The sequence below is a fragment of the Erpetoichthys calabaricus genome, chromosome 6 (genome assembly GCF_900747795.2).
Source record: "Erpetoichthys calabaricus chromosome 6, fErpCal1.3, whole genome shotgun sequence".
NCBI lineage: Eukaryota > Metazoa > Chordata > Cladistia > Polypteriformes > Polypteridae > Erpetoichthys > Erpetoichthys calabaricus.
Genome location: NC_041399.2, coordinates 55,928,433 through 55,944,326, shown reverse-complemented (window position 1 = coordinate 55,944,326; position 15,894 = coordinate 55,928,433). Strand labels below are relative to the sequence as shown.

General features: G+C 37.3%; 1 protein-coding gene across 4 annotated transcripts in view; it reads right to left on the bottom strand.

Moving 5' to 3' along the window:
• The window catches only part of sulf1 (sulfatase 1), a 163,433-nt gene that overhangs the window by 85,505 nt on the left and 62,034 nt on the right, over positions 1-15,894 (bottom strand). For 3 of the 4 annotated variants that reach the window (XR_007935236.1, XM_051928721.1, XM_028803605.2), the window contains exon 2: positions 1,196-1,415. Coding sequence is in view for 3 of the 4 variants with exons in the window: in XM_051928721.1 (XP_051784681.1) it covers positions 1,196-1,367 (172 nt within the window). In the remaining variant the exon portion in view is untranslated. The remainder of the gene's footprint in view (positions 1-1,195; positions 1,416-15,894) is intronic. The other variant, XM_051928722.1, reaches the window with a different exon arrangement.

Sequence of the window (15,894 nt, the reverse complement as noted above, 5' to 3'; positions counted from 1 at the left end):
TGTCCACTGTATACTGTATACACAGTGATTTGATTAACTACATGAATAAAGTTAGTTATTATTAGTAGCAGTGGTAAAATTAGTTGAGTTACATTTTATGTATTTTAGTATTACAGCTTTCAAATTGAAAAATAGAACTAAAATTTAAGTAAAACATACTGTAGAGAAAAGCCAAGCAAAATGACACCTTTTATTGGCTAACTAGAAAGATTACAATATGCAAGCTTTCGAGGCAACTCAGGCCCCTTCTTCAGGCAAGATTGCCTGAAGAAGGGGCCTGAGTTGCCTCGAAAGCTTGCATATTGTAATCTTTCTAGTTAGCCAATAAAAGGTGTCATTTTGCTTGGATTTTCTCTACATTCATAATGGCTAACACGGTACAGCACCCTAGTACAACATACTGTAATTAAAAAACTAAACACTTTGCAGGCAGTCAATTGTACAGTGGTGCACCGGATACCACTGCCACTTCACAGCTCCAACTTCCCAGGTTCAAGTATCACACTTGGTCGCTGAAGGTGTGGAGTCTGCACATTTACCCCATATACAGTATGCATGTGTCTTCCTCCCACATCCTAAAAGACACTGCACATAAAATGTTTTTGTGGCTCAAAACTGGTCAGGTGTGGTTATGTGCTACATTGACCCTGTGACGGACTTGTGCCATTCCCAGTGCTGGTTCTTGACTTATGCCAGCAACTACTGGGAAAGGCTTTGGTTTCCATCTATTCTGAATTTTAAGTTGGTCTGAGAATATTTAAAACAATTAAAAAATTAAATATTAATCAAAACATAAATGGTATATGCATTTATTAATCCTTCGTTTTCACTAACCAACAATTTTGAAATATAGAAACCTTTAGATAAGACTGTAAACATAGGCAGGGTGGTAAGTGCCTCTGCTAAAATTTCATAACAGTGTTAAGAAGTACCAAAAGGCAGAAACCAAGAATATCCTAAAATATACTTCCCTAAAGATGAAAAAAGTCACCAGCTACATTCATGTAATCTGTGCTTGGTATGCTGTCATCCTGATAGCATTTCATACCTTTTAGTTTTGTTTTTACAGTATACTATAAATACAAAATAACAGACGCGTGGAAATAAACATAAAAAATCTGTTGATCGCACACAAAACTCTTTTATCTTATGCTGTATTTGAAAACACAATTTTATAACAAAGTGTTATACTTACCAAGCTCAACATCTTGATCGTCGGTCATTACGAGTATGATGTTTGGCCTGATATTTCTTCTTTCTGGACGTAAACGTCCTCGCACTCCGTGTGTTGATGGAGCTGAGCTGACACATCTATGTAGTTCAAGAACAGCCAAGAGAACAAACTGGACTAAGGCGAAATGATTCATGGTGACTTCCTTTCTGGAATCCAGTGACAGAAGGGCTTATTGGCTAATCTATAAAATCATCAAAGAAATAAAACAAATTAATAATAAACTACTTTGAGCTTCAGTACAATGTTGAGGCGGCAATGATAATTTTGATAATATGATGATTTTCTCAATTGTCTGATAGAAAACAATCATATAGTTTATGAAGGCAGATTAAAAACATTCAGTATATAACATGCACTCAAATATATACAAGATGATTAGAAGACTATTGATGTAATGGGAATGTTAAAAATATCACAATTAGCTAAAAACTAATTATCACGAAAAGATACAAAAAAATTAAATTGCTTAGAGACTTGTTTTAACCCTTTCATTAGGTACCACTGCTCTATATTCACTGTAATCAACCCAATTTAAAATATAACATTCTGAAACAAGTTTAATCTAAGTTATGGTCACAGGTAAGTTGGCTGGGGCACAGTGTGGCAGCATTGAGTATGAGGCAGAAAGGTCAAAAATGAGAGATGTAATTGAAAACACAATTTATATCCCATAACTAGATGATGGCTGCTGAGGGCACCTATTACATATTCATATTTTTCTTTTGCTGCAGATTTGAGTATGACTTTATTTAAATTGTTTATGGGTTATTTGGTATAGATATTGAGTGTTTGTGTACAATCAGATGGGTCCTCTTTGCATTTTTCATTATTTGTCTACTTTAAAAAAAGAGTAGAGAACTAAACACAAAAATTATTACATTTATTAGGTTTGCTTGGAAAGTCAGATTGAATATGTTTAGCCAACAGTAACTAGAAGCAGAGTACTGCCTCTCCATTAGCGTGTATGCGGCTAAAACACACTGGTAACCTTAAACTACTCATGTGCTTCAGTGATTCACTGCTGGAGACACACCTGCATGACTGTTGACAAATATGCATCCTCTGGCATATCTAGGCCTCAGATATTTAACCCTAGACTGCTAACTCTATAAAAGATTTCCCTGTGTGCTTTGTGGTGAATTTAAAAATCACTCCATCACATTTAATCCTGCCCAGCAATTCCTACAACTGAATATAGTGTACTAATGTTGGATGCTTCAATCACAGAATATTAAAAAAAGAGAATATTCATTTTACAATTAACATGTGGGTGATCTAGATGACAGTCTCCAATGTGATTCAACATGAGCAAAATAAAAACATCCGATGCCTCTTTTATCAAATGTTCATAAAGTGTCTTCAATTTTCAGCCAACATGGAAAGACAACCTAGAATTTGAAATTCTTTGAGCATCAGAAAGAAAGCATCTTTATAATCTGAGATGTTCAAATGGATAGTTGTTAATTAGGCAGAAGTCACTAACACATTTGTCAAAACAGCCATTTTCCAAAGCAAAAACAGAACACAAAATCCACAGAAAATATCCGCATAGAAGTTGTATCTTTACTAAACTTTTTATTTCTTTGACACTCAGTGCTATGTTATTGATCCAAAGTTTGGATAGTTCTAGCTGTCATGTAAACAGTCTGTGTGTTGATGTTATGCTTTCAGTAGTTGCCTCGCATGGTTAGCAACAATTACTGTTACCTTTAACAAAATGCCAATGAAAGATAAGAATGAAATAATCTAATGACAAAATTAACAATCATTTAAAAAATTACATAAAACAATTCATAATGTTCTTCAATAAAGTACTGACTATAACATCAACAATAAACTGCAAGAGCAGTGGCATTTCTGCAGTAAGGGCCAGTAGGATATAGCACCTCCAAATGTTGTGCAAAATAATTAACACCTTCTCTCACAAATGTAACACATTATTAAAATGTTAATAACAATCCTCAACTCTGTCTTCTTAAGTATATTTTTTCCAGTTTTCCATTATATACTCAATGCTCAATGTAATTTCTTACCTAGAGGTATGTGGAATTGTCTTTGTACTGGGTGTTGGAAACCTGTTTCTGGCTGATGGGGCTATCGCCCTTGGCCCTGTAGTGTTCAAGGGTTACCTTAGGAAATGTGTTCATATCTACAACCGTAACTTTCCATCTTAGTGATGGAGCTTGAAGGATAGACCAACTTATTTTCTGCAATCAAATGAGAAGTACTTTTTTTTATAGCGTATTTTCAATTCTAGTTTGAAGTTTTTCATAATTCTAAGCAGTGAAAGCCAGATAAGATAACCACAACAATTTAAAAAAAAAGAATGCAGAACAATATCAGTAATACAATGAGTACAAGACATGATGCTGATCTGAATGAAGCATCTTGATTTTGGGAGTACTGCCTAACAGCAGTAAACTTGAAAAAGTCACCAAGGAAGCCTTACACCTCATGTAAAAGATACCAGCACTATGATGACTCTGCTTCAAAGCAGCACAGAGTTCACTACTGAAAGAACTGGTGGGTAGAATTTATTATTATTTTTTGCCGGACTCTCACTTTCCATCCAGCACATGGTGTTTAACACTGCTACCAAATTTACCCAGAATTCTAGTGTCAAGTCATGCAGTGGGTATATTATATGTGTCCTGTCCATATTGTTATGGCTGATCAGTTCAGCCATAAACCATTCAGTTCCAAGCTTGATGTTTTTCTGTTTCAATGCAGTTCACAGCCAATATTTTTCTTGGGGAGTAGTAAGCTACAATGCTCTCAATTTATTTAACATCTAAATATAAATTGCTGTGTTCTATAAGTTGCTGATGATCAGAAGGTTCCCAAACCTCTGATATCACTCAAAAGAAACCAGGCATCAGTATCCCATTGATTGATTTTCTGTGAAGTGGACATGGTGAATGAGAGCAGTTGTTCCAAACATTAAATAAAACAAAATGACCTTTGAAGCATACCTGACAAATTTTTTTAGAAACTAATATCTAATTTGTCAAATGATAATAAAAGAGGAATAAGAACAAAAAATGGTTTGATTTACTGTTCACCTAGAAGCTCAGACTGACCGTCTCTGAAATGTGTTGAGAAGAGGTTAGGAACACTGTATACTTTAAATAACACATAATTAAAAAAATGTGGGTTACAATTTCTTAATTTTACTGGAGATAGAAAATTGTCATGGCTTGCCATTAAGTAATAATCATCTAATCACCTGCATCTCTATTTCCTCCACCTATGGTAATAATGGCCACTTCATAGGATTTTACTTGGCTTCTGGTTGGAGCTATGGATGATATGTGCGGATTTTAATCTTTTCTAATTATTCAATGACGCATTTTAGCCTTCATTCATGTTCTAATTTTCACACAATTTAGATCCATTTGACAAACCTAATTACTAAGCAAACAACAGTGGTGCCGACAACTGTATAAAAACAAAAATACATCACATAGGCCAACTTAGAAAGCAGATAAATTCATAATAGCCACACAATGTTTTTGATCCGTTCAGTCATATACTGCCTGATTTTCCAGGATTACTTATGACCGTGTAATAGCTTAATGTAGGTTTTGATCTAATTACATTTTTGTGAAGTCAAATGAAAACACGGGTCCAAAAGGATCATAATAACTTCCTAGCAGAATAATTCAGACTTTCTAAATTCTGGTGTTGTTGGTTTAGGTGTAAATTTACCAATCAGCTAACAGAAATGTGTTCATAACACTAGATGCCGAGAAGTGCGCTCTCCTGTGACTGGCCTTTATCAGTCTGTCGTTTCCAAGCCTGTTTTGCAGCTTCAGTAGCTGAGAAAAAACATGATTAAAGTGTTCATGTTTGTTAAGTGCACAAAGGGGAAAAGAATGTCATGTTTATAGAAGCACACCTACAAAATTTGCAGCTTCCCAAGAGAAAGAGTAAAATATCCTTGTCTTGAGTGATAAACTGAATGTTTCCTCTCTGTGTCCTATTGAGCAGGACCTTTTGCTAGAGAAGGTGCTATATAAACAAAATTTTCACCACGAGCCTTCATATTTATTTAATTTTATTTTATATAGCATTTTTACAAACGTTCAGTTGAAAGTACTGGGAAAACTATTGTGAAGAATCTGAACACATTCTAGCTGTATGCTAATGACACAAATGACAGAAAAAGAGACATCGTCCAACAAAAGAGATGCATTATTAGATCATAACAGGCAAACAAATAAAATTACATAATAATAACGGAAAACATTAGATGTCAGCAGCCACGGTAGGCCTGTCATTACAGACCATGACCCTTGCCCACCCTGTGCTCCAAGCACTAAATCCAGCTTATCATCCTACAAACATTCAAGCTATTGCCAGACACTATCTTCTCAGCTGTAAGATCTCTAGGCTTCTGGCCTAGAGATAATGCTCAACCCCTTCCCGTAGTCACTTCTACGCCCCAGAATCACTTTCAGGGTCAAGGGCTATAAGGTGTTTGCTCCAGACATGCCTGATTAGTGCTCCCTCTAGTGGCCTCTGGTGTCCGATCCAGTCCCCTAGTACCCTGGAAAAGCATGGAATGTTATTGTATCTACCAAAACACACCTGTTTTCCTTTGGTTTGGAGCATCTCAGTCATAGACAAGACACACCACTCCACTGAATGCAAATACAGAAATAAAAACAAGCCACTCTAGCACTTTCTAGATAAAAATAAACAAGTTTCAGTAAAATTTATATTGTTACAGCAAAATACACACATTAACAGCAGTCAGATACATACAATACAGTCAAGCCTAATCAGTAAAATAAATAACTGAAATTTAAAAAAATATATATATTTTCAAGATCTGGGATGAGAACGATTATCGAATGCATTGAAAAAGCAAAGTCCTCTGCAAAATGGTTCTGAATACTGCTTGAAAGGACCTGAAGTGCTTCAGTTTGTCATTTTCTATCTGTCCAAGTAAACTATACATACCCTAGCCCAGTACTGCCTGTGTCCATGTTCTCTCCATGTCTGTATCACTTTCCTGTGGTACACCAAAGACCTATGTGTTTGGTATACTGGAAGCTCTAAAATTACCTTGTATGGGTGAATGTTGGTATATCTGTGTGAGTATACACTGTGGTGGGCAGGTTGGTTTCTACTTTGTGCCCAATACACCTGAAACTGGATCTGGGCCAACTTATTCAATCCTACAACTGGATTAAGAGAATTTAAAAATGGATAGAGTGACATGGTGTCTGAACTTCAATAGAAACATAATCATTGAAAATGCATTACACTTCAGCAAAATGGCCTTACTCTTGTTACTGTCAACACAGCCTTAAATTGTACAATTGTAACCATAGAATAACCACCAAAATGATTATATTGTCTTTTCAATATACTTTTCATTTGTGGAGTCACAAGTCAGATTTGCAGAATTTATCAAGGTCATAACAACACACACACACACACACACACACACACACACACACACACAACAAACATCAAGCTCTCTATGAAATGCTGCCACAGCTACCATGATGATGTTAACAGGACCCCAGGACAGAAGATGTCAAAAACAATTTCTGAGTTATAATAGAGATCAAAAGGCAGAGAAAAAAAAGAGAGACAAACTGTGAATCATTATGTCAACACTGGAAGATCACAAAAAGCAAAACACTAAAGGTCACACGATCCACATATCCCACTTCTTACATAAAAGCTTCTGATAATAAAAACAGAAGTGAGGAGAGGAGTCTGTGAAAATCTGGTTTTGAGATATATTGCTTTTCTTGATACAAAAGGTTTTAATTTGAATGCCTTATTGTGTGTGGATCAGCTCAAAAACAGACTTGAAAATTAGAATGGAAGTGCTTAAAAGTGTTTTTGTAAATTCTGTGCATTTGTACACAGTTACACAATGAAATGGAAAAAATTCTCTACTGGTATTAATTCCAGTCACTGCATAATTAAATTTAATTTTACAACTAAAGGGCAGTGCTGTTGCATACTGGTAAGGGCCGCTATCTTATACATCACGTGTCCCTGTCATATGTTCTACTCTTGTTTTTTTTCCCATGTGTTAAAGATATACAGTGGAACCTCGGTTCACGACCATAATTCGTTCCTGGGGAGTGCTGCCGGAAGTTCATCGCTAGGCAATTGGAGCACATCTGGGATGGAATAAAAGGGGCAGCCTCACTTCAATTAGTGAGACAGAGTCAGGTGGAAGAAGGACGGAGCTTGCAAGACAGGAGTGGAGGTGGCCAGAAGAACCAAGGACTGTGGAAATGTGTAAATATTGTATATACAGTGGAACCTCGGTTCACGACCATAATTCGTTCCAAAACTCTGGTCGTAAACCGAGTTGGTCGTGAACCAAAGCAATTTGCCCCATAGGATTGTATGTAAATACAATTAATCCGTTCCAGACCGTACGAACTGTATGAATGTATATATATATATATTTTAGTTTTTAAGCACAAATATAGTTAATTATACCATTGAAATGCACAGCGTAATAGTAAACTAAATGTAAAAACATTGAATAACACTGAGAAAACCTTGAACAACAGAGAAAACTAACACTGCAATAGTTTGCGCTATAGTGCTAGGAACCGCTCGCTAAAAACACTTTTTTTTTTTTTTAATGAGTTTTAAGCACAGAGGAAAAAATGAACATTTGAAAAATCCGTAATTTAATAAACCACCAAGAAAAGTAACATTGCAACAATGCAGGCTACGAATCGATCACTGTAAACAGAACTGAAAACAAAAACAAGCCTTCTCTATCTTATGCGTCCCTCCCTCTCTCACTCGCTCTCTCTCTCACGTGCGCCTGTGTGTGTGTGTGTGTGTGTGTGTGTGTGCATCTCTCTTTTGCGAGCCTGGAGCGCCTGTGTGTGTGTCTCTCTAGCCCGCTGCTTTGTGTGCGACTCTCTCTGTCTCACGCTGCCTGTGTGTGTGTGTGTGTGTGTGTGTCGCGCTGTCTCGCTCTCTCTCTTGCTCGCTGCACAGGAAATGCACAGGGAGAGACTGAACATGTACAAACCGAAAGGGAAACTGGCTTGTTCGTATACCGAGTGTGTGGTCGTGAACCGAGGCAAAAGTTTGGTGAACTTTTTGGTCGTAAACCGATTTGTATGTGTACCAAGACGTTCATGAACCGAGGTTCCACTGTATGTGTTAATTTACTGGAGACTCTAAATTGGCTCGATAATAGATGGTCACCCTGACCAGGGTTTGATCTTGTCTTATTAATAATAATAATAAATTAATTAATTACATTTATATAGTGCTTTTCTCGCTACTAAAAGCACTTAGACAGAGAGAAACCACTTGAAACACCACCAATGTGTAACACCCACCTGGATAATGCGATGGCAGCCATTATTGCACCAGTACACTCACCTCACATTAGCTATTTGGTGGTCAAAGGGTGAGAAAGAGATAGCTAATTAGAGATAGAGGGTGATTAGGGGTCTAGAATGGAAGTGGCCATGATGGGCATTTTAGCCAGGAATTTGGATAAACTCTACTCTTTTTGAAAGATGCCCTGGGATCTTTAATGACCACAGAAAGTCAGGACCATGGTTTTATGTCTCATCTAAAGGACACTGCCATATTTACAGCACGGTGTCTGCATTCACTGCATTATGGCATTAGGATCCACAAAAAGACCACAGGTTAAGCACCCACCTGCTTGTCTTACCAACACTTCTCCCAGTAGGAACCCAAGCTTTTCCTAGATTGTCTCCCAGCCAAGTACTTGTTGGGCCGGAACATGCTTAGCTTCAGACAGATGTCCTGTAATGAAGAACATGTGGTATAGCAGCCAGTACTGCTGGAGATCTGCTCCAGTGCCACATAACACTACATTTGATCAAGCAAGTTTGAGAATGTTATGGTTTTGTTATGATTAGAGATGACCAAACACTGGAGTCTGCTTTGCTGTGAATTTGGCGAAATCACAGAAATGTTTGCAAATTTTGCTCAACTCCACTAAATGCAATGAAGTCAATGGGGAAAAAGGAGCTAGTTTTGAGGGGCTTATAGTGGTACAATGGTGTTTTAAGTGTCCCTAAGGGCTATTGAAGCATCTGTAAACTATTTTGGATTGATTATTGGCACTAAAAATGTAATCTGAGTTGTGAGGCAGCAGTATAATCACTGTGTCACAGTGCCTAACAACAAGAGACACAAATAGAATGATAACCACAAACAAAATAGAAATTCCTGCAAACTAGCAGTAAGTAAAACAAAATGTATATATCATTGCATTCATAGAGTTCCAATCTTAGGGATGACATTAGCCATACAACAAACCAGGTGTTGCTGGAATGTCATTTTTGTTTCCGATCTCTATGCAGATGCTTTGCACTTTTTTTTTTCCATGAAGACAGAAAAGCCTTGTAAACAATTAAAACATCTTCTTTATTAATATTTTTTCAAAGGGTTACATGTGTTTCCTTTTTCCTCTGTTGGGGACTCCGTTAAGACTTTTTTTAAATAAAGCTGCCATACAGGGTTAATTATGAATGCTAATTAGCCATGCTGCACTGCAGTGCACAGTGTTACTTGTCCAGTTGCAGTACTCATAAAATTCTCATTATGGTCAGCGAAAAAAAACCATCATATGAAAATACTGCAATTTAAAAAAAAAAAAAAAAGACATTCAGTGTTGAAGGCTGGAGTGCTGATCGGGTGGAGACATCATGTATGCCTAAAGCAGCTCCACAATCTTACATTACGCATGTGAGAAAGTTCTATGCATGGCTACTACAGCTCTGTGATGTTATTCTGGCCTTGCAATGGTTCACAGGGTGCCGGGGAAAAAATTGTTGGCCTAACTGCTGCAGGGCAAATTTCTAAGAAAATATTTGATGAACAAGGTCATCGGCAAATACAGCATATCGACTGTGAAAAACAATTTGGCAAATTTGGCCGATCAACACTAGTTATCACAGGCATCACAGCTGGGCTCTGTCTTTGTGGGGTTTTCATGCTCTTCTCAGATTCATAATGAATTACCTCCATGTACTATGGTTTTCACCCCACATCCCACAGTGTATTAGGTTACTTTCAACTACTACATTGGCCTTGTATGAGTGAGCTTGAGAGTGGCCATGAAATTGCAGTGCGATGAAATGGTGGCCCACACCCAGCTGATATATTCTCTGGCCTCCCAAAATGATGAACTGAATTAAGCAGGCTGAACACTGGATAGGTGTGTTATTTGTAATCAATTTACTACATTATTATAAGGATCATGAATAAAAGTATATAAATGAAACTACATAGATTAAAATTTAGCAAACCTTAAAGACGAGAGAACACAAATAGGAAATTACAGAGGCAAAGACAGTAACAGTCACATGTAACAATATATGGACTACTGTACAAGTCAGTTACGGCACAACTCTCATGTGGCATGATTCCCAGAGGGTGATCCAGCTCGCAGGATCCTCATTGCTGAGGACCTCAGCGGCTGGACCAGGCCAAGGGGATACCCACGTAACATCTGGCTCCAGCAGATTGATGGTCATTTCCGGAGGATGGGACTGGACCTCATGCCTGCCTGGGGGGTTGCCAACTGTGAACCCAAGCTGTTTCCTCATGTGATTCGACAATGTGCTGTGCCAATGCATGCTCCACAACCTGACCTGACCTGGAGAAGTCTTGGAAGTCAAGTGGAGGACTCTCATTTGACAGGCTGCATCTTAAACACATTGTGCATGTATTGTCCTTATATCAAAGTAGGACATAACCGCATTAGAAATGGTCCATCAGACATCATCTACAAACTGTAATCCACAAGAGACAGCTCAGCTGAAAGGATTCCACTCTATGAGGGCCCAGGTGTTAGCATTACAGCCTCACAGCTTCAACCTGGGGTGAAATACAGACTGAATGTACTCTGTATATTTGTCCCAAACATTTTCTGTTAAATGTATTATGCAGTGAACACCCATTAATGCCAATAAACACACACTACAAATTATATTTGTAGTAGTAATAAGATAGAGTAGTTTGACTATTGCAAATCATTGTTATAAATGCAATACTTCATGGCATTAACTGACAGGATTCCCACTTTTAATAGAAATCCTGGTCTTAGCTTCACAGACACCATCTAGCAAAGCAGTTTGTTTCAGTGAATAAGATCTGCTCTAGTACTATCAAATGACAAGACCATCAAATGCCACAACATTTCTAGCTCTACATTAAAAAATATATATCCTCATACCCCAACAAACTTCGTTCATACCAGGACACATTGTCCTTCACACCAAAGTTTAACACTTCCTTTTGTTCAGCCTCAAAAAGCAGTGACACAGTTCAGTGTTAAAACATTAAGTTTCATAGTCAGCTGTTTTATATGTCTCAAGATGTGAGGATCAATCTACCCCTGGTAATCTATACAAGTTTTTGAAAAATCAGTCATCAAACTGGATTCCGTAGAAAAAAAGCCAAGTCAATGGACAAGTAATTACGTTAGCTAACTTTCTCAATTCATCATCCTGCATGGGTCATTACAAAGGGGTCACACTGGATTTTCATCAGAGCCCACTTCTGATGTTTTTATTCATCCAGAACAAGATCTAACAAATTGTAGCATTTGAATCTGCGGCACATTACAGCTCTACAATAACTGTTTTGTGTTCCATAATTGACTGCTAATTACCAAAACTCTAACTGTGCATCGTTAATTATTCAGTTGTGCCACCAACAGCATGCATTCTTTGAAATCAGCCTTAATTGACTCTTTAGGTTTCCACCTGCCAAACTCTACGTCCATATTGTGCTTTAGTTCCTGAAGTAGCCAATTAAAGTGCATCCTGCAGTAACTTACAAGCTAAAGAAATCCCGTACCTCACAATTGGCTTTGGCAGCCAATGTCTGTAGCAAGGTTGTACAGTAACATCTGTTAATTTTCGGCCTAAAATCTTGTTTAAAGAAGGAAATCCACATAGAAAAAACAAAAGCATTTTTGAAAAAACAAAAGCATATTTTGATCAGAAATGGGAAAGAAAATGAAACAGTTGTACCACAGTACTAGGTGGCCTCAATGTGTCAGTAATTATCTGAAAATTACCTGGAAACAGTCTGAAAGAATGGGGAAAAAACATGTATTACTTATAACATGAGCAAGGTGAATTATTCTGGCACAACCTATCTATCCTTTTCTTCAAGCAATCCATCCTTTCCTTTTCTCATGCATCGATTTTCTGAATACATTTATCCATCCTTTACCAAACTTGTGTAGTTCAATTCAAAGTTGCATGGTATCATAATAGAACTAAGTGCAAAGTAGGAAACAACATGGATGTAACTTAAGCCTGCAGCAAATCACACTTGCTAATGCAGGGCTAGCTTATAATTGCCGATCAACCTATCCTGCACATCAATGAGATATGACAGGAAAAGTAGAGAACTCAGATAAAACCTCTAGCTTCATTTAAATAAAAAAATAATTTAAGCTTAACCTCATGGCTAATTAATGTGTCTCATTTTGCTTTGATTGAAACAGAAGACTTTTTTATTTTTCCAAATTATCTGTGAACTAGTACTCCATCTACTATACTGAGGATTGGTTGCCTTTCTTCTACTGTATTCTGAAAGAACATTCTGCTGCTCCTTCAATCTTGAACTGAATTAAGTGGATTTAGTACTTCAGTCATTCTGTAATTCTTCATAAAAATTATTGAATATCCTTTTGCTCTATACACTGTCTTCATCTATGATGGGGCCACAGGAAGCTGGAGAAGATGCTAGAGGCATCAAATGGGAGTACATGCTGGAGGGAACACTGTTCTACCATTAAGTTAAGGCTCAATTAATCTAAAGTGAATCTGTTATTAGGTGTTATTAATGGCATGGATTTGAGTGTGAAAATAGGCTTACAACAAAAAACAGTAAAATGTGCACACCAAAAAAAAAGTGATTTTTAAAAACCAGGTGGATGCAAATTTCTGCACAGTATACTTTTAAAAATCCCAATCATTTTGTAAATGGGGATACACGAAACTGCCTCAAACCTTGTATTGTTTGACGCCCTGAAACAACCATATATGGACTATGCTAATCAACCTCAGATATACAATCACAATGCTGCAGATCTCAATTGACTGGGAAAGCAGCCTCCCATCCGGCATACTGAGACACCACCATTTGCATTCAAGAGTAGCTGGCTGCCCTCCGCAACGAACCACGCAAGACTATGTGCGCCATTATATTGCCTCTCCTCTGAGTTCTGGAGGTCAAGGAAAGGAGTAAGGCACCAGTGATTGAGCAAACAGCCACTATTACCTGGCATATGTAATAACAAGATTGCTGTTACAATGAATAGTACAGACCAAATAAAAAAGTGAGGGTTCAGCCAGTTACCTTACCAACAAGTCAGCCACAATATACAGAACTGTCACATCTGTTAAAGCTCTTTTGCCTCAAAATAAATTTATCATGAGTTTTTCCAGGCCACCAAGCCATAACATTTGTTAGTCTCAACGTGGCCTCATGTACGACTTGTGCGTTAATGGAATGTAACTGCTTACAGTTAACAGAAGCAGCTTCACTCTTGCTTGGTGCCCTTATTGTAATGTGTGAGCAGTAAATTGTTCCGATTATATTAGGAGAATTGGACACTACTCCAAATTACCTTTTTAGGTTGGCAAAAACATATCATGTTTTATGTACGTACACCCACACCATACATAAACCTGATGTAGCACCTCTCCAGTTGCTGAACGGCTTCCAGCACAGAAAATATGATAGAGTGAAGTTTGGCTGAGATATTGCTGTCCTGTTCCAGTTCCTTAAGAAGTGACCACAAGTTGCTGATATAAACTAACAGGTAAACTAAAAACTACAAATACGCATCACTGGCCCACTTAATGGGAACTAAAACAGAGTCTGCATATCATAATTATCACTTTTGAGATGTAATACATTTGTCATGTCAATACACATTCTAATAATGGACTGTATTACCCTTCTTGATCAAGGGTGTCATCATTTCCCAGTTTCTTCTAAACTGTAGCTGTGATATCTTTCACTTGGTTGTTATAGATTGCTGGAAGTAAAGCTGGAAAAAATATTGGTTTGTGTGTTTTGATTTAAGGCTGTAAAGCAAAAAAAATGGGAATATTTCGAAGGGGGTGATTCTTTTCTATACCCACTGTATATATGCAAGTTTTCCTGTCAAGTTTCCTTTGATAAAATCCCAATGTTTGCGAATAAAGATGCATATGCACATATCAGGCCTCATTCAGGTCTATAGAGCTTGAAAAGGTCATCATTCATTATCTTTCCACTGAAAAGAATTCTAATCATTGCGCTTTAAATAGTTCTAAGGAAAAATAATCTGTATTCTAAAGAGACTGAATATAATCTGGAAAATTGTTTTACTTTTGAATTCAAAATGAGATAATTAAGTAATAAACTCTGATTAAGTGAATCAATAATCAGTAGCCACTGCAGACCTTAAGAGCATTTAATTAACAGACAATTGACTGGAATATGACACGGTCCAGAATTTATTTTTTAAATCTGGATCAAGCACAAGGAAAGATTTTAAAGTACCAATGATTCACAAAAACAGAGGTATAATGCACATTTGTACTATAAAATTAACTACATTCCATGGCCTAATTGTGGGTCACTGATCACCTTACACAGGACATCTCTGGAATTAAATACCAAGAGGAAGCCCATGCAGACATCGGGACAACATATACTGTAAATTCCTCTTAGACAATGACCATGATGATAACAGATCCCTGCTGCTGTGAGGTGGCAATATTAACCATAGGACTGACCAGTAATTAAAAAGTATGTTTTAGTAAATATAATATTCTCAGATCCTCCTAATCTAATTCAGGGATGTGGAGGCTGCTGCGTACTACAACCTCATTTGCCAGGCAGGTACCAGTTTTGGATACAACACTATCGCAGGGAGGAAACCACACCACCAAACTGGAAAAGAACAGAATACCTGGAGAAAAACACAAACAGACATTTGGAAAAATTGCTAGATTTGAACCTGAACCCACTGCAGTGGACCTCTGACACAGCAGTGCTAACAACTGCACTACTGCAATGCTCTGTTTATTTAAACAATGTAATCTACAAATACAGATGTTTACTGATACTTTTTTAGTAGCCAATAAATGTAGTATGGGGTCACAGTGAGACAAAATGTGTCTCAGCAGGCATGATTGTTAGGCAGGATACCAGTCTATCGCACAGCACACTTACTTGTAACTCTTATGCTCACAAAAGCCTAGAGTCACCAATTAACCTGGTATTCGACTGCAGTACATACGGTACATTTATTCATTTTCTGAACCTTTTTTTTGCCATTACAAAGACTGTCAAGGCACTTTTAGGTAAAATGCAGAAAGTCAGCTTGTTTGGTTCAACAGTCCATTACAGGGCAAACGTATGTCCAAACACACACATTCATAATGGACCAGCCAAAACTCACAAATTAACCTAACATACATACAGTATTTGGGATGTGGAATACCTGGAGAAAAAGCTATGTAGACAGGGATAATTTACAGAGCTAGACTGAACTGGATATCAAATCAATTGTGAGACAGCAGTACTATACCAAATGCTAATAAATTCATAAGAAAATAGAGCTAATTAAGATAACAGCTTAAATCAAAATGCTTAGACTG